The following is a 21,566-nucleotide window of genomic DNA, read 5'->3' on the forward strand; positions in this document are numbered from 1 at the left end:
CAAAATGGCTTGCAGAAATTCCTGCAGGACTCATCCGCTTCTGTATCATCTAACCCATCGTCCCTCAAGGTCTGTCTGATTTTATCCTAGCCCTTTCCCATTGTAATATTCATTGCTCTCCATTGTAATAATTCACAATGTCTGTTAATCTGTCTATTATTATTTTATTTTATTTTCAATTAATTAATTAATTAATTAATTATGTTATTTACACACAGTTGACCAGACGTTATTGACTGGATTTGGTACTTTAATTATCGAGCCCTTTTCAAGGGTCTAGGATAACTAAAGAATTAAATATTTCATCATCATCATCATCATCATCATCATTTATTTTATTATTGTTGCAATTAGCATTTCTGTCCCTCTAGTTTCCTTTCTTATTATCATATTGTTAGTACAGTATTTTGATGTATATATCCAGCAATCTTCTATATGTATAACACTGAATGCCTGTTTGTCTGTTCCCTCTACATTCCCACACCCTTTGAGCCATCAGGATCAAACTTGGCACAGTGACTGCCTAGGACCCTACGAGTAACCCAAGAATCCCGACAACCACCTCGTACACACAGACAGATGGATATACAACAGGTATAGCCACAGAACTGATATGGATGCAATAACAAAGAGAAACTTGCACTATAACCCTGAGCAACGCAAGATAAAGTGTGCCGTCAAGTCAATTTCGACTCCTGGCAACCACAGAGCCATGTGGCTGTCTTTGGTAGAATCCAGGAGGGGTTTACCATTGCCTCCTTCTGCACAGTGTGAGATGATGCCTTTCAGCATCTTCCTATATCGCTGCTGCCCGATATAGGTCTTTCCCATAGCCTGGGAAACATACCAGCGGGGATTCAAACCGGCAATCTTCTGCTTGTTATTCAAGCATTCCCTGCTGCACCATTTAAATGAATGAATACATGAATAAATAAAATAAAAGACATAGCCAGGGGCATGATCAAATGCACTCTTATCAAAAAGACCCCAAAGTCTAACCAAAGCCTTGTCAAAACTATTATTACAGTACTGAGTGGGGGGATAACAAGGGATACCTTGAAATCCCACAGATGGATTCCAGTAAATAGTGACTACTCTAGTCAGTTTGTATCAAAAGAACTTGTGGATATTCTACCCTGAAGTGCTTGCACCAGACGAGTCAGTTTGATTGTGTCAGTTACACTACAAAATTTCCTAACAAACTCTATTTCCGTCAATATTTGATTATTTCCCCCCCAAGCTGGAAACAACTTCTATCTGTGCTTAGTAGTATATTTACCATTAATTCTAGCCTCCTTTTATTTTGATGTCTCTTTCAAAGTTACTTTTGTTTTTGTTTTCAAATCCTTTGAGCTGCCTTCATTTATTATATTTATGCAGTTTGTTTATCTTTATTGATTTATATTTATTTAGACCATCCATTTATATCTGGAAGCAGGCATCTTGAAGCGGGGACAGACAGGTTTGTCACCTGCCTAATTGGGATTCAGACTTGAATTTCGGCAGGCGAGGGGGTAACAATAGCAATAACAAGAAGAAGAAAAAACAATAAATGAACGTGCTCTGACGATGCTCTGACTGACAAGAGGGAGGGAGGGGGAACCACAACGCCCAGAAGCCTTTGCGCGACCTCCCTCCCTTCAGCCGCTCGCCGGCCTTTGGCAACAGGTGCACCGCGCCGCAGGATGCTCAGAGTCAGAGCTGCGCATGCGTGAGGAAGCGCTCGCGCCGTGGCCGTTGCGTGCAAGCAAGCGCGCGTGCGGCTCATCGCGGTCACGCGCTAGACGGAGAGAGAGGGAGGGAGGGGAGCGCGTGGAGTGGGGAAAGAGGCAGCATCCCCCGGGAGACAGTTTGTTGTGCGCACACGCGTCGCGGCTTGTCTGGGGCGCGCGCCGCGCGCCGATGCCCGCTGTTATCTCTAGAACGCGCGCTGGGAGAGAGACAGGCGGGGGCGTGTCCGTTCCGGAGCGGTGTGGGGGGTTGATTGGGCGTTGCCAGGCAGCGGGACGAGGGGAGGGGCAGCGGGGTATATAAGCCGCAGCCCAGCCGTTGCTCGGCTTGTTCGACGCCATCCAGTCGCTGCCGGTCTGGATAGACTCGTAGGTGAGGCGCTGCGGGGAGGAGGCTGGAGGTGCTGCTGCTGCCGTGGCTCTGGAGAGACGGTGGCTTCAGGAGGCGGATGGAGGGCGGGTCTCTATAGGGGACGCGGGCAGCATTGGGGGAGGGGGATTCCAGGTGACAGTTGAAGGGGGGGGTTGGGGTGCTGCTGACTGGGCGCCTCCTGCAGAGCATGCTGGGAGAGAAAAGGGCTGCAAGACCGGGGGGGGGGGGCCCGCAGGAAACTTGGGCGGGGGTCCTGAGGAGAGACCCAATCAGTGAGGTCTCTTGGGGTGAGTGCCTAGTGTAGGCGAGCTTGCATTGTGTGTGTAGAAGCCTCCCCTAAGGCTAGGGGGTGAAAGAGGGTGTAGGATTGGGGGGTCACTGGTAGGGGGTGCTCAGAGGCTGTGTTGGGGGTATAGTGCAGGAGAGTTCCCAGGGGCGCTTAGAAGCCTGAAGGGAAGCTTTCTGGGTTTGGAGAAGGGAAAGAGGGGTTGGGTGGGTCACCTATAGCTGTAGGGGATGCTCAATAGCATCCCCTACAAAGGGTGTAGCTTTGGAGATGTAAGGGCTGGCATAGCTTTCAGTGACTGGGCTGAGGAGGGTGCTTGAAATAGACAGATGAGGAATGAGTCAGTTTTCTTTTGCAGTGCCCCTGGCTTTGGTGGGGGGAGGAGGCTGGCAATGGTCCCTGTGTGGAGGCTGCTGCATGGGAGCCATCTCTTGTATTTGCATGCCTGCCCTTAGCCCAAAGGCCATAGTCTAGTGCATATTAGGAGGGGCTTTCTGGGGCCAGAGGAGAGGGGAGTAACTAGGGCTTTGGTGGAGCACATATACTGATGGGGTTTGGTTACGTGGGATGCCATGTACGGCTTCTGGAGTTCCAAGTTTGGCTGACGTACCAAAATAAAATAAAATAAAATCCAGCTGCTTGGGAATCTGATGGTGCAAGGGGAGATATTGTTGGTCTTTGTAGGAAGGATTCTCTTGACATATTTGCAAGGGGAAGGGTTCTGGGCACTGGGGAAGCTTTTCCACCTCCTTGTGAGGGACAGGCGGACGGTGAAACTGCTGGAGAATGCACTACATGGAATGAAAGTGGGAGATGCTACTGCAGATCCATCTGGTCGTGCTCTGCCTCAGTACCATGGATCTCTCTAGAAATGAAACTGCGTCAGGAATGCTGGTGATCCATTCCTGGACAGTCTTGTTTTTATTGGACTGACAGTTTAGATGGGCAGTTCCTGCCCTTGTCTTATGAGCACACGCATGCACACACACATTTTCGCTCAAAGGAATTTAGTGAAAACAGGTTTTTTTACTCCCACAGCATATATAAGCCCAGCTTTTTCTGTTGCCCTCTTCCTTTGTGAGAGAGGGCTAGCTGAAGACGACAACTTGGAGATTCCTACAGATAAACTTGCATACATCCAAAATAAGAGTAAATCTCAGCTGTAACAGTACCTTGCTCTGCCCTGCAGCTATCAGTTTCAGGTGAGAGGAGTTGTCTGATATATATATATTTATTGCCTTCATATAGGCTAAGCCAATTATTGTAATGCCTAGGAATCTCTTACGTAGGCAGGAAACGCAAAGACCCCTATTGCCTAGTGAATGAGTTAATTTGCTTCTAGATCGACAGCTAATTGTATGGCTCCATCGTGTTCATGTGACTGTCGCATCAGTGAGATTAGGAAGCCATGATGAGCTGCGTGCAGACAGGCACGCTCCAGAGAGCAGCAGCTGACAGATAGCCGGGATTCTCCTTTGGGGATTGCAAGGATGGGAAAAACCACTTCTCCCCCATAGAAAATACTATTGCTAGAAGCAGAAATGGCTTGCCTTGTATTTCTGGTAGGAACCAGGCCTCAAAGCTGTGCAGAGAATTTTTCCTTGCAGCATAACTAGTCCAAGACAAAACCATAAAATTATGTTGCATTGTTAGAAAAGTCTTATGTACTCCAATGCAGTAGACCATGAATGGAATGTAGATCAACATTCTCTTTGTGTGGCGTAACTCTCTTGTGCTCATATCGTCTCTCTTTAAAAACAAAGAAAAAACCAAAATCCTTTCCAGGACTGGCAGTTCAAAACCTAAACACTAGTCTGATCAAAACTGCCATGTAACTGATTTAATTCAACTGAAGTGAGGCACTGAATGGTTCTCCAGACTGTTACAGGAAAGAGTGCATGAATCAGTGGTAGAGATGGTCTATGGATGAAGAAAGAACATGGCCTCTTTGCAGAGGGAGTTGTAAGTTGCTCTTGCTGACTTGAGCAGGCAGCAAACTTATCTTGCTCCCTCCTTCAGGCTCCCACAAGCAAAAAGGAAGAGGAAGGTTGGCAAGTTGGGTTAAAACCTCAATAAAACAGACTTCCTGTCAATGCTTGTTGAAATCGGAAGTCAAATGACCAGTTTCCTAACAAAGGTTTGGATCCCAACTGTTCCTGTGGCGACTGTAGCCCTAATAGGAGCAGTGGGTAGATATAGATAAGTTTATAGCCTGACTTTATGCAGTGTTGGATGTGCCTAAACCTGTTGGAATCGATGGATTTGGACACACCTAACACTGCAGAGGATTGGGGTGTTTGCGACTTCCCTGCAGACTCTTCCAAGGTCACAGATGCTGCAGCTAGGATATGATAGTTGTAAAATGCTTGAGACGCTGTGAGTACGTGCCATGGCTGCATTGGACTGTGGTGTCTGCTTAACATACTCTTGGGTAGGTTTGGCACTCTGCTTCTGGCCGCTGAGTGTCACTGCAGCAAGTGGATGCCTGCAGTAGAATGGGCATCTGTTCTTGTCGGCGATAGACTACTGTGCTCATCCCATCAGTACATAAATGGAGGATCAGAATAACGAAACCACACACAAAACCTAATATAGCCAGTATGCAATCAAGCTGGAGTTCATATTTGCTTTGGCCATCTGCTGTGGTTGCATTCATAGGAATATAGGAAGCTGCCATATACCGAGTCAGACCACTGGTCCACCTAGCTCAGTATTATACATAAGAAAAGCCCTGCTGGATCAGGCCCGAGGCCCATTGTGTTTCACACAGTGGTCCACCAGATGCCACTGGAAGCCTACAGGCAGGAGTTGAGGGCATGCCCTCTTTCCTGCTGTTACTCCCCTGCAACTGGTCAATTGTCTAGAGACTGGCAGTGGTTTCTCCAAGGCTGCAGGCAGGAGTCTCTCTTAGCCCTGTCTTGGAGATGCCAGGGAGGGAACTTGGAACCTTCTGCATGCAAGCAGGCAGGTGCTCTTCCCAGTGTGGCCCCATCCCCTAAGTGGGGGAATATCTTACAGTGCTCATGCACGCTGTCTCCCATTTACATACAACCAGGGCAGACCCTGCTTAGCAAAGGGGACAATTCATGCTTGCTGCCATAAGACCAACTCTCTTCTCCCTCAGTTGTAGGCTGTTACAAAGGAGTTCGTGCTGATGGATGCTGCACAAAAATAAGATGCTGGGATGGCAGGGAAGGTGACAGACTCCTCAGTATCTCGATAGACCTATTTTTGCAGCCGTGCTGTGAAAAACAGGTCATTTCTGTCACAGCATATGCAGCCGGATGCTTCAGTATTTTATAGTGGGAGGGATACAAATGTCCTCTTGCTATGTGATGTCCGTTACTAAGAGATGTCTGTTTCTAACTACATTGTTGTGAAACTGTTAACAAATATATAATGAGCTTCAAAACGATGAAGGCTCTGAAAAAGTGTTACAGTACAGAGAGTTTTAGAAACGTCTCGGGGGTACTGCAGAGATGAGTAGGCTGCATTGAAATAAAATGGCTTCTGCTTCCTCCAGCCATGGCTGCCTGGATATTTTCTGGCCTGATGCATTTTAATGCAAGTGAAAATGCTACAGGTCAAACACAAGGCTCTTCATGAAGGTCCTGGAGATGTAGTTCTTGGCAAAAACAAATTGTGAATTGTCTAGATTTCTTTTAAGATCGCCTTGCTTGGGAGAATGTTCGCCTTGCCAGAACTGGCAAAACAGCTTCTCCCATTGTAGAACAGAACAATTTCAGATGTGGGAGCCCTGGAAATTGAGATCATGAGGTTTGAGCTTTTTGGAATGTAGCTGTAGCACATTTTGCAAGCTGATAGAATTGCAGAGTGCCTCAAACTGCGGGTCTGGCAAGTTCTCTCCCAGGAGGAATTGCCACTTGCCTTGGGCAAGCAGATATGACTAAGAAGTCTGCTGTAGTAGGGCAGTTGGGAGGCTGTACTCTTGTTTTGGATACATCTGCAGCATCCCTGTGGACCTGTTCTCTTGCTGTCTTCTACATTTTGTAATGTTCAGTAGCCACCTTCTTATAGAGGAGAGCTGATGTGATCTTGCTCAAGGTCAAACTGGTAGGATGCAATTATGATGGTTGGAAACCTGATGCAAGTTCTGAATCGCCATACTGCTATAATTGCCACTATCTCCAAGGGAGAAATGAAAGCAGCAGTGTCAGACCATCAAGAAAACCAAGACTCCCATTTGTCTTGCCTGCCCCTTGAATTTTATGTCCTACAGCCCATGGCTAGACTAATATCTTCAGGATCAAGGCTTCTTGTGGCAGAGACCTGAGTCGGGGAGCAGCTTGTGCCACCCTTAAAAACCACTTGACCTCCCATTTAGAACTGTAAATTACCTGTAGCTTAAGTGGGAGACTTCTCTTTCATTTCTCTATTGATTGAGAGGTACCTGGAGAAATCCAGTGTTTGGCAGAGCAGGTTCTGCACCTTCCATAGCAGAGCTATTAAGATAATCTTGCTTTAGTACTGCACAGCATTGTAGCTAAAGCTTGTAAAATGATTTGCCTGCAAGATTGTTCTCATGGCTCTTTAAGCTCTTGCCTTAAACCTGGCATACGTGGGGCCAGCAGCAGTATATAAAATAAAGTTGTGGTATTCATCCTGCAAAATGCAGGTGGGGAGAACAGCACTGCAAGACAAATGAAGATGGCAGTGCTTACGTGACTGTCCTGAAATGGTGATGCTGTTTTCCCTTGCTTCATGGCCCTTGTTATGAAAGGGGAACAGCCCTACAATGGTTGCTTCTGGTCAGAGTAGAAACACACTGCAGATAGTTGACTTGACACAGCCATAGCTTCCAGAGCAAGTGCCATCACTCAATGAGTTGCTGTAAGATACCTCACTACTAGGATGTTTCATCTTTGCCGAGGTGCTACTGACAAAATGTCCTTGCTCTTTGCCCAATATAGTTGGACTATAGTCCACCTGAAGATTGTATTATGAGAAGTGGGACCCCTAAATCTGTAATTTCAGTCTGAACTTTGGTCCAGTTTCCAAAGAGCCAAAGTGTGGTGTTACTGATGTAACTGGCAATTTTACAGTCTTAAGCTGCTTCTCACAGTAGGACTTCCAGGACAGCAAGATTCTTGGGAAGTTGTTGGTAAGATGCATATCTAAGAATTGTCAGAGGTGCCTGATAACCCCACACTACCAAGCCTGGTTCTTGTTTAAAAACAGTCATTCAGCTGATGCACATTAAGAACACATCAGAGGAATGTAACATGAGAACTATCTTTGAAAGGGAACTGAAAAAACCAGGGGTGATGGGAGCACAGGAATCATCATGGTCACAGCAAAAGTCTAGTTAAACCTGTGAGTGAAAGTTAACAGATGTCTTGAAATCCTGTTCCAGTATTTCTAGGTAGAGAAGCGGTAGATAGGTCAGCCAGCAAAATGAGTCACTGCAATAGCTCAACATCATTGGAGCCTGGTAGTACGCAAGTTAGTGTCAAGGTTTTCAGGTAAGCGCACCTTGAAAGGCTTTTAATAGAAAGTAAGTATAGTTGCATTTCTCCAAGTTGGTATAGTCCCCATAACCAGTAGTAAGATCTCTTTTGATCCACTGCAGTGTACCACAAGAATAAAGGTAGGCCTACAGATGTGCAATACTGTGTTCAAAAAAGGGTCTCTCTTCCATGTGTAAGAAACCAAATTCTCTGTAGCAAATTAAGGTTATGCTTCAGGAGGACATTAACACTATATCCAGGATCTTCACAATCTATTTGGAAGAACCCTGCTTTCCAAGAGAGCCCTTCCTCAGCAGAACCAAGTATTGGTTAACACATTTTAAGAATTCTAGGGGTGTATTGACCATTCTCCCTAGTTTTCCTGGGAGACCTTTGATTTTGAAAGAGCACACAAAGCAATAGTAATATTGTCTGCCATCTGATCAATGACTTATCTATACCATGTACTCAAGCAAGTTTAATAGCAAGTTTTTGGCTAGCTAGTGCATTCTTGTGTCCCAAAATGTGCAGCCCGTCTTTGTGGTTGTAAGAGCCCCTTACTGGAATTCAGTTGCCTGGCATGAGGCACAGTGCAACACAACTGACATAGTTTGCCAGAAATAACAGCTAGTAGCCTGACTGCAGTGGGAATATTGTAGCTACAGTTCTTGTATACGAGGAGCTGAACTTGTCTAGTATAAACAGGTTGGATCTGAAAAGTGTGACTGATATGAAAATGGATCTGAAAAGTGTGACTGATATGAAAATGGGAGTGACAACAGATTGTTCTGCAGGATGAACCCAATTTCCTCCCACTGTCAGAACAGAAATGATTTATTTGAATATTCATGAATTGCCTTAAGGTGAAAAATCACTTTAGACCTACAAAGCTGGAGGTAGGTAGGATTGTAATATCACAGCCAGCAGTCAGTCAGTGCTATGCACAACCAATTTCTGATCCAGACTCGTAGAGCTAGTTTTCTTCTGGGCTTGAGACAGCAGAGAACTTTTCTTTTGAGCAGAAATTCGGAAATGTGCTTCTAAAGCTGCATATAGTGCAAATTGTTGCATCGTTATGCAGCTATTCAATTTCTTCATAGCTGGCCAGAAATTAATTCCAAAACTCGAACTGGGTGACATCCAGTAATTCACTTGAGTAAGAAGTAGACCTCCCATGAAGCGTGTATTTCTGACCTCTTCTACTGGCAAATGCTGATTTGTACAATGAGTTGAGGTGTACTGCAGATCACAGGAAAGGCGTTTCTAAGCTAGATGGGGTGGGGAGAATAGTCCTGGTTAAACAAAACCAAGTCCATTATTGCTAGAAAACCTTTGGCCTTAAAAATTTGATATACTTGTATACTGCCTGAGCATATTGTCTATCTCAAGGTCTTTTACAAATCTTGGAAGTTTGTCACTTTAAGACCAAGCTCTTGAAGGTGAATTAGGGATACTTAAAGAATGAAAAGAGGATCCTTGGACTAATCTGTGCCATAAACAAGCTTATAGTCATGACTTCCCCCAAAGAACCCTTGGAACTACAGTTGGGGGATCATCGGCCCTTCTCCCAGAACTTCAGTTTCCAGGTTCCCTAGGGCGAAGGAGCAACTGGAGCAGATAGGATCGTCCACTGCATCTGTCCAAGCAAGCATGCCTACCCCTTTCTTGCTCTTCCAGGCTTGAGATCAGTGAAGGGTCTCCCCCAAAGATCTCTCCTGAGCCAGTAGTACCTGACGCCAAAACACCAACACCAGAGCCAGGAACACCAGAGCCAGAGCCGGAACCAGAGCCAGACGCGCCACCACCACCACCACCGCCTCCTCCACCTCCTCCACCTCCAAAGCGTATGGCTGAATTAGCTGTTGGAATCAATGGGTAAGATGCTTTATTCACTGCCTGGGCTGGGATTTGTCTGTGTTTATGGTGCAATTGGCCTTCTATGTATGGGAAGGAGCCTGCTAACTGAGCCAAGCGACACCTTTTAAAAGTAGTGATTCTCTTTACAGAGCGGGGGAGAGCAGCTGGCCCTATCCAGCCTCAGCACAGCTGTGATGTCATCAGCACAGCCACAGTGGCTGTTCCTGGTGTCTTATCTTATGTTTCTTAGACTGTGAGCCCTTTGGGGACAGGGGGGCGTCTTTATTTATTCATTTATTTTATATCTATGTAAACTGCTTTGGGAAAAGCAGTACATCAGTATTCGTCTGTTACTGAAGAGATCTCCACACTGCAGAGACAAAATAAAAGGAGTTCTTCCTTACGGGTTCCCTGCAACATAAGGAGCTTTACAAAAGAGAATCTGTTTTGAAGACATCATGGTTGGAAAGAAACCACTTGGCTTCCTTCAGAAGAGGTTCAGCAGTGAGCTTGAAGCACTGATGCCACAATAGCAAACCCTGCCAGCCAAGAGGGTTGGGAATATTGGCACTGACCAGTGGCTTTCATACTCTCTGCCTTCATAGAACCTTTGTTGCATTGGCTTGTTTGCTGAGTCGCCTTATCCATTTCTCCCTCTGAATCCCTGCATGTTGCAGATGATCCTGGGGCCTTTTCTAGCATGCGTGCACACTTTTCATGTGTGGTGCTGGCCAAGCCTCTCGGGCCTCTTGGTAACGCCTCATGAACTGAGCACTACAAGAGATCCAACACTATTGCAGAGGAGTATTGATGGTATGAAGCAGCTTGTTGCCACTGCCAATCTTATTACCACCACCACCTCCAACCACAGGATTCCTTGGAGCACAGTTTAAAGGCCCCTGAGAAGTTTTGAACATAGGCCATTGAAGCTGCAGCTGGAATGCTATTGGCATGTTGTAGTTGGGGCAACTTTTTAATACCTAAACTTCACATCTGTCTGTCGTCATTTCCCATTGGAGAAAAAATTGCAGACTGACATGGGGAGCGTATGAGCCTTCCTAATCAAAAATGGAAACTGGTGGGATAATTATATTCCGGCTATGAAACATAAACCTTTCACCAAGGCATACATCCATATAGGCTTCATTCTTGGTCACAATGTGAGAGGGCATGCATTGCAATCTGTTGATTTAGTGGGGGAACTGCTTCTCCCAGTGTTTCAGGATTAGATCATTTTCACATTCCCAAGCTCTGAGGATCCAGAGTTTATGATCCAGAAGAAGATTCTATGCAAATAATTCAGTCAGTCTTTCCTGGATCACAGCTGAGGCTTTCCCCAGATCTGCTAATAAGAGGGGCTGCAGCATAAATAAGCTAAAAGTTTGGGATCTCTTCCTAGCCAACATAACCATAGGTCTCTAGCAAAGTTCTGAGCTTGGCTGCTCATTCTAGAAGTCCTGATGGCAACTACAAATCTCTTTGGAAATCAGTCTCCTAATGCTATGTTATCCACTTGGAGCAGGCCTGTTCTACTAATCTCTTTTGTTTGCCTTAAATTGTGCAGATTTTGAGGGCATTCAGACTCTTAACCAGTTGGTTTCTTTCCTTCTGCAGATTTGGCCGTATTGGGCGCTTGGTCCTCCGAGCCTGTGTGGAAAAGGGGGTCAAAGTTGTGGCTGTCAATGACCCTTTCATTGACCTCAACTACATGGTAACAACTTAAGTTGGGTGACTTCTGAAATCCAGCACTTCTAGTGGGGCTTAGCAATCCATAGACGAAAAAGGGAGAGTTCTGTGGCAAAAGCTGTCCTAAATTTAGCACTTATAACCTAGGTGGTCAAGAGCACATATGGTTTTCTAACTTGGAACCTCACTATAACGAACTGATTCTGTGGTATATTTGGGAATAAAGTGCTTTCTAATTCACTTGTGGTCATATAGCCCTGTTATCTTCTCATTGCTTATGTTCTGCTTGTCTGCACGATGCCACATGAAATTGCATTAAGATCTTCTGTAAAACATGGGAACATTAGCAAAGGGTAGAACTCCCTTCTCATGGGCATTGACTAGGCCCATTGTAAATGGCTTTTGCTCCAGAGAAGTAATGTTTCTTGAACAAGGCTATGAGATGGCCAGCAATAGATCTGGAAGTGGGCTTTCTTGCACTATGATGTATGACCCAAATGGCCCTTTAGTAGGAGTCCCTTCTCAGGAAAACTTTGGCATTGTATTTCTAGTGTAATGCCTATGTGGCAGTTCTTAAACTGGAATTGCAAAGTCTTAACCCAATTGTTGCTTTTATTTATCTAGAAGCACTTGTCAAGATAAATCTCTAGTTCTGACAGTAATTTTCTATGTAGTGACAGTGGTATATATGGTCACACCAGCTGACTCCACAATATTGGGACACCACCAATCGTCATGTTTGCATGGGGCTCACACCCACAAAACCTAGTATGTGTAGGTGTGAACCAGGAAAAGTGGAAGCCAGAATCTTCTAGCATACACAGCTGGGCTCTATGTCTGTCTGTCTGCCCATAGGCAAATGGAACATCAGCATTTAAACATGGGGCCCACTGGGGAGGAGGAGAACTGATGTAATCTCCCTGCACAGAAAATGACTGTCTGCGAAGGGCTTCCAGTTCAAGGTGGAGAGTACAGAATTTGTGCCATCTGCTTTGCATTATCTGATGTTGGCTGGCTTGGTCTTCTTTTTTAGGTCTACATGTTCAAGTATGATTCTACCCATGGGCGCTTCAAGGGAGAGGTGAAAGCCGAAGGTGGCAAGCTAGTAGTGAATGACATGAAAATCTCTGTATTCCAGCAGTAAGTGGGGACTGAGGAGACACTGTCTTGACTATAAATGTGTTGCCACTTGATTGATGTTGTTGTGAGGCTGTGATCTGCAGTAGGCTTTTGAAACTCGGGCAATGTAACCTTGACCAATTGTATTGGCTGGGAAGCCTGTATCAAAAATGTACACAAGCACTCTTTAAATCATGAGTATATATACACATTTGTCCCTCTCTCCACAAGAGAACATATTCTGTTCTCTCATGCGTGTTTTATAAAATGTTGCCCTTCAGCTGGCAGTGATAAAATGCAACCGAACAGAGCCAGGATGTTCTGTGTGTATGTTAGACTTGGAATGGGAAACCTAGGTTTCGATTCCCACTGAGCTCACTGGGGAACCTTGAATGCAGTCACTATGTTTCATCCGAACCTCTTGGAGAGAGTTTTTAGGATAAAATGGAGGTTGGGAAACCAGTACACTGCTTTGAACTCCTTGAAGAAATAGTGGGACAATACAACGTAATCTCTCTTCTCTTCTCCCCACCTCTCCCTGGCCATCACAGGTGTTAATGAACAGTAGTAATGAAGCTGGCTTGTTTCACAGGTGTGAGCCTACCTGGGTCTGACTAGCTCAGCAGGCAACCTACCAACATGTTGGCCATCTTAAAGCTAAGATACTGGCACTCAGTCCTCAGTGGACTGCATGACAAAACCAACTTGCCCTCCTGACTTCATGAATTCCCTCACTGGTGACTAGCCTTGGGTCACAGTTGGATGTTAGGATTATGCATGCAGCTGCTAGCAAGAAAAAGGAATTGGGCTAGTCTGTCCTCTCTCCTGGTGTCCCAAGCTGTTCTAGACGTGGTAGTTGTATTCCCCGTGTCTTGATGTTAGAAGTGGGCCGGAGGGAGCGAGATGCATAACTGCTCTGTTTGGCCGTAGTGGGGTGTGTGCATATAATTATGCCTAGTTTGGGCTTCATGCTGACACTGCACATAGATTCAAAGGTGCATTGGTTGGTTCGGAGACTGTCAAAGTTTGTTTATTCAGCCAACACTGTCACTTCAGAATTCTCGGTTCTGTTTTAAAGATATTGGCTGTAGTATAGATTAGCAGACATGTATCTGTGGATCATGCATGCCTGTTCTAGCTGCTGCTAATTTCCAGGATGGGTTTTTGCCCTTTCAGATACACTCAGGGGCGTAGCTAGGGGAAAGAGGGCCCGTGTTTGCTCCTCTCCTGGCAGACCTTTGGAGTGAGGGAGATAATGAAGAAAATAGGGAGGGGTGGAGCTGGAGGCCCCTTGGGCTCTTTGGGGCCCTTGGGCTCTCCCCAGGTTCTTTGAACCCATCTGCTCAATTATAGCCACACCCCTCATACACTATAAGTTCAGTATTGGGAACTGGCTTCGTGCCAGAACAGGAGTCTAACACAACTGATAAAAAGTATCGCATTCTTGTCTCTTACAGCATGAAACCAAATGAGATCCCTTGGGGTGAGGCAGGAGCTATGTATGTGGTTGAATCAACTGGAGTCTTCCTCAGTGTTGACAAAGCATCGGTATGTATGTAGAGGCGTCCACCGCTTGCTCAGAAACGGAAATGAATGCTGGCCACTCCCATGGAGTGGTGCTAAGCTCCTCTATAGGTGCTTGGCTTGAATGTATTGGGACAAGTCTCTGCTCCGTATTCGGCCTGAATTTGGGAGCATGCAGTCTCCTTTTACTGGTTCCCTTCCTGCATAGCACTTTTTGCACAGCTGAGTTTGATCTTTGACTGACTAACCCCACAACTTGCCCTCCTCGACAGGCTCATCTCCATGGGGGAGCCAGGCGAGTGGTGGTGACCGCCCCATCCCCTGATGCTCCTATGTTTGTTATGGGAGTCAATCATGAGAAATATGACCCGTCTAGCATGAATATTGTGAGGTAAGATGCATCTCTCTAATGGAAGACCTGGGTGGGAAAGGACTCTGCTATAATGCCACTTCAAGGTCAGACATTTGTGGATACTGTTGATGAAAAGAAGAAATAGAAATACACACACGTTGGTAGGGAGCCTTGACTCCTGCTTGTGGATATGGAGGTTAGAGTTGAGGGTTCCATCAAGAAGCAAAGCCTTCCCTCCTCTCTCTGCCTCCGTAGGTTAAATTGAACCTGTACTATAAAACAAGGTAGTGATGGTGTGCGTGGTGTAGTAATAGGACTTTATTGATCAGTCAGACGACCAAATCAAGTGACCATGAGTCTAAAAACATGGCAAACATAACACATAGAAACTTGAGCCTAAGAACCATCTCAAAAGCCCACAAGTCTGAAAACAAGGATATTTAAATCTAAAACCAGTAGACTTGCAGTATAAAAAGGGAAAATATAGCAGCCCTAAGCATCGTGGGTCTGTAGTAGATTCAAGGTGCATCCCCAAACGGCTAATGTACTTTCAGGCTGCCTAGAAAGCTGGAACTTGGCATGCTGGTATACATAGTTTGACCAGTTATTAGCCTGAAAATAAGATACCTTTTCATATCTTCTGGATCCCAACCTCTCTCTGATGTCCAAGGTTGAGGCAGCAGCCAGAGGTGCCTTCTGTTGGCTTTGGCAGATACACCAGCTGCACCAGTTACTTGAAATAAATTACCTTAAAACAGTGGTAGATATGCTGGTGACCTCCATACTTGACTACTGCAATGCATTTTATGTGGGCTGCCTTTGTACATAGTCCAGAAACTGCAGTTGGTACAAAAAGAGTTTTCTTTTTCACCATGATTCTCACCACCTATTAAGATCATCTGGAGAGGCTCGTCTACAGTTGCCACTGGCTCGTCTGGTGGCTACTCAAGGATGGGCCTTCTCTGTTGCTGCCCTGAGGCTTTATGTGCTCCCTGTTGAAATAAGAGCCTCCCCATCTCTTACAGCTTTTCAAAAGTTGATAAAGACACATCTGTTCACCCAGGCTTTTAATTAGATTTACTGTCTTAAAACAAGGTTAAAAATTAAGTTTTAAACATTGTTTTAATGTTTAAATTTTAATTGTGTTTTAATTGTATACTGGCCAGGGATGTAAGTTTTGGGCGGTATAGAAATCTGTTAAATACATAAATTTCACCATCCAGACTTGGGGCATGAAATTTATCTTGTAATAGAGAACAGTGTGCCAAACTGCATGAAATTTGAACACTGGTATGTAGGATTTGGCTTAGTACTTATGATTTGAAGGAGAAGGGACTTTGGTAGTTGCCAAAAAGTAGGTGTGTGCTGGCAAGCTGGGTGAAACAGGATGCTGGACTAGATGGGCCTTGGGCCTGATCCAGCAGGGCTGTTCTTATGTACTAGCTTCAATGTCTTCTGCTTGCCTTTCAGCAATGCTTCCTGTACCACCAACTGCCTGGCACCTTTAGCCAAGGTCATCCATGACAACTTTGGCATTGTGGAGGGCCTTATGGTAAGAGTGATGGAAAATTCCCTTTAGGAGCCACGTTTCCTCTTCCTGCCAAACTCTTGAATATCCTCACACCCTTATGGAGATAAGAAACTGGAAACTCTGTAGGGCAGGGCATGTTTCTACACCGGGTTACTGAAATCTGCAGGAAATACTTAAATCCTTTCGACTACAATTATATAACTCTGTACAGACTTGCTGGTTGCAATAATATTGTTACCGTTGTTAATCACTCTTGCTTCTTGCTTACATCCTGCTAGTAGAGGCAAACACCGCCCCCCCAGCATGCAGTTGAGTCCAAAGGTCTGCTAAACACAGGCTCTCATCAGTCAAACCTAGATTTATGACCCGTAAGGCTAACAAACATGCAATAAAATTATAGTGAGTAAACTTCAGATTTCCAGGGTAAACAGAAGTGTGTGCAGCAGCCAGAGTGTAAACACCAGAATCCAATTCTTGAAATGTCTTGTGACTTCTCTTGCGATACACAGTGTCTTCTCTTGTTTGCAGACCACAGTTCATGCTTATACTGCCACTCAGAAGACTGTGGATGGTCCCTCTGCCAAGGCTTGGCGTGATGGGAGGGGTGCCCACCAGAATATCATTCCAGCTTCTACTGGTGCTGCCAAAGCTGTGGGCAAAGTTATCCCTGAACTCAATGGGTATGGGGTGTATTTTATCCTTGGAGAGAGGTCTTTGGATGACGACGAATATTGACGACAAAATCTTATGTACTCTTTTAAACAAATGTTCCCAAAGCAGTTTACATAGATATAAATAAAAAAAATGGCTCCCTGTCCACAAAGGGCTCGCAATCTAAATAAAGAAACGTAAGACAGATACCAGCAACAGCCACCGGAGGGATTCTTGCTGGGGATGGATAGGGCCTTGGTAGCAGGCTTAGCTCTTTGGCCCCTGGGAAAACCATCTCTCAAGCTGCCAAGAGTAGTCTAGAGCAGGGGTTCTCAACCTTGGGTACCCAGATACTGCTGGACTACATCTCCCAGCATACCCAGCCACAATGGCCTTTGACTGGGTATGTTGGGAGCTGTAGTCCAACAACATCTGGGTACCCAAGGTTGAGAACCTCTGGTCTAGAGCACTCGAATATGCCTGTGGAGCAGAGTGAGAAGCATATCATTACCCAGGATTCCACATGTAGAGCAATTTCCTGAAGCCTAAACACCCTGAGGATTACCTCCCCACAACACTTCTGCATTGTCATTTGTGATAGGAGCCAAAGTTGGTAAAATCCTGCTAATTCCTGTGGTTATCTGATATTGGAACAGCCCTTTCTGGAAGCATTGCACTTCTGAGATGATGTCCTAGTTTCCCCAAGAAATGCACTACATATAGTTGCAGTGTGAAGGACAGTTTAATGTCCAGACCCATGGACACTGTATGCAGCAGGGCTGCTCAGCATCAGCCCTCCTGCAGATGTTGGCCTACAACTCCCATAATCGCTGGCTATTGCCACGGTGATCGGCAATTACGGGAATTCTAGTCCAGAAACCACTAGAGGGCTTAAGTTGAGCAGGCCTGGTATACAGCCTAATAGTGAGCTCAGGTGGTTGAGGGTTTATTCAATTGGAAGCAAAATGGGGCCACCCCAAAACAAGATTGTGGATTCCAGATACTTGGGGTGTGGGAGGGGGGAGTATGTATATGCAGAAAAACATAAGCTGGTAAACCAAGACACCCCCCCCCACGCAGTCTGATAACAGTCAGAGCATGTCCGGTGGCCCCCAGTAGCCATGGTTAGGTGAGGTGGCAGTTGGAAAAACCAGTAGAACTCAGGACTGAGGGGGAGAAAGACTTAATCTGCTTGAGTCTTTTAACAGTTTCTAGTATTCTGAAGGTGGCCATTAGGATTGTGGGGGGATATAATTGTTCACTGCAGGATGGTCTTGTGGGTGTGTGTATAGTTTGGCTCTGCTAATGACTAAACTCCCCTCTTTAACAGGAAGCTCACTGGCATGGCCTTCCGTGTGCCGGTGTGCGATGTCTCCGTTGTTGACCTGACCTGCCGCCTTCAGAGGCCAGCCACCTATGCTCAGATCAAAGATGCTGTCAAGAAGGCATCTAAAGGACCAATGGCTGGGATCCTGGGATACACCGAAGATGAGGTGAGTATGGCTAGTGTCTCCAAGTGGGCAGGTTGTGGAGGCTGAGAACAAGCACCAATCGACTGGCGTGAAGGCACAGAAGCCGTCAGACTCACTTCTGTCAGAATGAAGAAGACTCACTTCTCTCAGAGCCAGCGTGGTGTAGTGGTTAGAATGCTGGACTAGGACTGGGGAGACCCGAGTTCAAATCCCCATTCAGCCATGAAAATAGCTGGGTGACTCTGGGCCAGTCACTTCTGTCTCAGCCTAACCTACTTCACAGGGTTGTTGCGAAAGAGAAACTCAAGTATGGGCTTTTTGGAGGAAGAACTCTAGGCTTTTTGGAGGAAGAGCGGGATATATAATGTAATAAATAAATGGGTGCCCTTTCAGTTAGCTACTGCATAGTTTCACGGAACTGAGAAGTACCAGCTGCAATATGTTCCAATAGTGACTGTTCACCAGAGCAGTTTTTGAACGGATTTAAAAAAACAAAACCCAAACCCAGACACTACAGGACCTGTCCTCAAACATCTAGTTAACCTCTTAACCACACTACCTGGCGAGCCCTTAAGCTGAAAAACTTCAGAATGAGTTGGGATTGTTTAAGGTTCCTCTTACACATAAAGAGCTCTAGTGTATTCTTGATCCTGGAATTCCACCTGCTGGTTAACATCTGCCGTCAACAGCCCTTCACGTCTTTGTATAGAACACACTTTTCATTTCTCTAGGAAAATGGGAACTGTCTCTGTCTTGCAGGTTGTGTCTACTGATTTCATTGGTGACCATCGCTCCTCTATCTTTGATGCCGGAGCAGGGATTGCTCTCAATGATAACTTTGTGAAGCTGATCTCCTGGTAAGAATGAGCAGGGGTGGTGTGTCCACTCATTTTTCCTGCTGGGTTTCATAAACCCACTTTGACAGTGGGACAAATCTATCTGCTTTTCTAGTTGCTTCACCTGAAAATCTCTTCCCAGAACTCATTTATCTCTACAATTGTTCTGCTTCGGTAGCAATGCTGCTTCTGTTGAAAGCTGACCTTGACCTAGCATGGAGCATTACTGCTTAACCACAGTAATCTTAGCTCAGTTTCTAGACCAGAGATTCCCAGACTTGGATCTTGCAGTGTTTGACTACAACTCCCATCACCCTCAGCCACAATGGCTGGGGATGATGGGAGTCATAGTCAAACACTGGAAGATCCAAGTCTGGGAATCGCTGGTCGAAAAGAAATCTCAACATTGGCTTCTAGCTTGTTGAGCAACTTATTAGCTGGTCAGTATCCTTGTTCAAGTGCCCTTCAGTATAATGGCTAAATGTGAGAGATTACATCATTGGGCATTTCCATTATTAAAGACTGGGAACGTCTGACAGGCATAAATCCTCAGTTTGGGGATATGGAGATTGCTTAAGTTTTTCTTTCTTTCCCTGATCTGCAGGTATGATAACGAATATGGCTACAGCTGCCGCGTAGCTGACCTTCTGAAGCACATGTTCACCAAGGAGAATAAATGAGCACTGCCCGCACTCGACATTCCAGGCTGTCCATCAGAGTGGCCTCACCCCTTCTTTAGTCAATAGGTTTGATCTCCTGGCCAGTTCTTTGCTTCAACCACAGAACCCTGAACACTGCACCTTTGTGTTTCACTGTAAAGCTTTGTGTATGTGTGTGTGTATGTGAGTGCGAGTCCTGCTTTCCACAGCAGCTTGTATGAGCTTAAAAATTGTAGTGAAGACAGATTGCACCAAAATCCCCCTGGAGAAAGAGGAGTCCAGTACCTGGGGTTAAGCATTGGTTTTTGTGGCTGTAGTTACTTGAGATCTTGTAAATGTTGAAATAAAACCACTGAAGTTATGTGAACCTGGAAATGTTCTCATAGTTATCTTAATTCCTTATGGGTCCAAAAATCTGGATTTTGGCCACACTAAACGTGTGTTAGTGAGTGTATGAATGAATCAGAGAACATGGACATGGCAAGATACTCTATCTTACAACGTTTAATCTCAGTGGGAGATGAGTTCTGTCTTGCAAGGGATGGTTTGGATTTATCTGTCAGGAACCACTTGCAGGATGTGGTGGTATCTGTCACTTGGCATAACCATGAGAAATTTAAGCTTTAAATTAAAACCACACAAAAATCTCAGTTCCTAATTCCCTTGGTTGCAGTACATCCTGATAGTATCTGCCAAAGGTATGATTGTTCCAGAGTGAAACTTCTGGATACCTTAGGAGTGCCTGTCATATGGCTAACACTTCCATCTGCTACACAGCCCCACTTCTGGCCACAGTAATGGGTCTCATCATAATACTTCTAATTTTTACAGATTTCTCTGGCAGCAATTTCTCTTTCCACTTGGAAACACTTTGTAGTAGTCAAACCATTTTCACACACACTATCTTAGTAATCCTCACAGAACCATAAAGTAGGCTACTATTATCTCTAACCACTCATGGAGATAACAATGGTTTGTGTAAGGGGACCTGGTGAAGTGATGATGGAAAGTGTGCTGACACTCAGCCCCCAATCTGCAGCATCCACTCTTTCCTCCATTTGATACTTAGGCTAGCATTTGCCCTTTTCTCTGGCAGAGACTGGTGCCTGCTGTAGGACTGCTTTATTTTCCCACCAGTTCAGGGTTTGATAAGCCAAGAACAGGTTTGGAAGACAGTTGAGTAGCAATGAAATGTGGAGCTAGAAGCAAGGGTTGTTCTCACTCCTAGACAAATGGATTGCTGGTGCATCATGTAGAATGAGAAGTTTCCTACATCTAATTTCCTATACTACAACAACAAATACTTATATACTGCTTTTCAACAAGTTTTCAAAGCAGTTTACACAGGGGAAAAAAAGATGGTTCCCTGTCTCCAAAAGGCTCATAAAAAGGAAACAGAGGTAGACACAAGCAACAATCACTGAAGGGATAGGGCCAGTCGCTCTCCCCCTGCTAAAGGGAAGACAATTGCCACTTTAAAAGGTGCCTCTGCTTAGCTAGCAGGGGATAACAGTACAGAGCAGGAGGCAGCAGCACGGAGCATAATATACAGAGGCAATAGACCTCTGGATTTCTGTTGTGCAATAGGGTGAAGGGGCCCATCCTTATGTTCTTTTAAATTCCCGAAAGCATGCTTGGAAACCAAATTGATGGCAAGTAGATGTTCTTCTGATTCTTATTTAGGAAGTCACTTCAATACTGCAATAGCATTCTAGGAAATGTAACCTACAAACAAGTGGCCTAGAGGTCAATAAGGGATTCTCTTCCTCCTAGTCAGTGGTTTCAGGTGAAGCTGTCCTGACCACCAGTCAGCACTCTGAACAGAGCTCTTCAGTATCTGCAATAGAACTCACCTTAAATGCCAAGTCATGTTAAAGACAGAGGCTCTCAGTTCTGAGCTGGGCAAGGATAATTTGCCCTTGCAAATGTTTCAACAGTGTCCATTGTCCTGTGTGCCTATCTCTTCATGAGTCAGCAGTCGGGAGAAAATAATCCTTGCTTCCACCCTGGATGGAATGCTTG

General features: G+C 45.3%; 1 protein-coding gene across 3 annotated transcripts; it reads left to right on the forward strand.

Moving 5' to 3' along the window:
* Window positions 1-1,837: 1,837 nt before the first annotated feature.
* On the forward strand, window positions 1,838-19,919 carry GAPDHS (glyceraldehyde-3-phosphate dehydrogenase, spermatogenic). 3 transcript variants are annotated; one of them, XM_053267523.1, is made up of 13 exons: window positions 1,838-2,103; window positions 3,428-3,591; window positions 7,764-7,872; window positions 9,535-9,732; window positions 11,329-11,425; window positions 12,434-12,540; window positions 13,977-14,067; window positions 14,316-14,434; window positions 15,866-15,947; window positions 16,455-16,606; window positions 17,908-18,070; window positions 18,809-18,906; window positions 19,490-19,919. In XM_053267523.1, the coding sequence occupies exons 3-13, from the start codon at window positions 7,805-7,807 to the stop codon at window positions 19,563-19,565; spliced, it is 1,251 nt and encodes a 416-aa protein (XP_053123498.1). In that variant the 5' UTR covers window positions 1,838-2,103; window positions 3,428-3,591; window positions 7,764-7,804; the 3' UTR covers window positions 19,566-19,919. The 3 variants fall into 3 exon arrangements, with proteins under 3 accessions (XP_053123498.1, XP_053123501.1, XP_053123500.1); XM_053267526.1 differs by lacking the exon at window positions 7,764-7,872 and having other exon boundaries at window positions 1,947-2,103; XM_053267525.1 differs by lacking the exons at window positions 3,428-3,591; window positions 7,764-7,872 and having other exon boundaries at window positions 1,949-2,103.
* Window positions 19,920-21,566: the final 1,647 nt, after the last annotated feature.

The sequence above is a fragment of the Hemicordylus capensis genome, chromosome 7, assembly GCF_027244095.1.
Source record: "Hemicordylus capensis ecotype Gifberg chromosome 7, rHemCap1.1.pri, whole genome shotgun sequence".
Taxonomy (NCBI): Eukaryota; Metazoa; Chordata; class Lepidosauria; order Squamata; family Cordylidae; genus Hemicordylus; species Hemicordylus capensis.

Excerpts from the sequence above, each read along its gene's own strand:
- GAPDHS (XM_053267523.1), top strand. The coding sequence starts at position 7,805 with ATGAGTCACTGCAATAGCTCAACATCATTGGAGCCTGGTAGTACGCAA. Across the intron at positions 9,733-11,328 it reads TTAGCTGTTGGAATCAATGG|ATTTGGCCGTATTGGGCGCT; the intron begins GTAAGATGCTTT and ends TTCCTTCTGCAG. Across the intron at positions 11,426-12,433 it reads TCATTGACCTCAACTACATG|GTCTACATGTTCAAGTATGA; the intron begins GTAACAACTTAA and ends CTTCTTTTTTAG.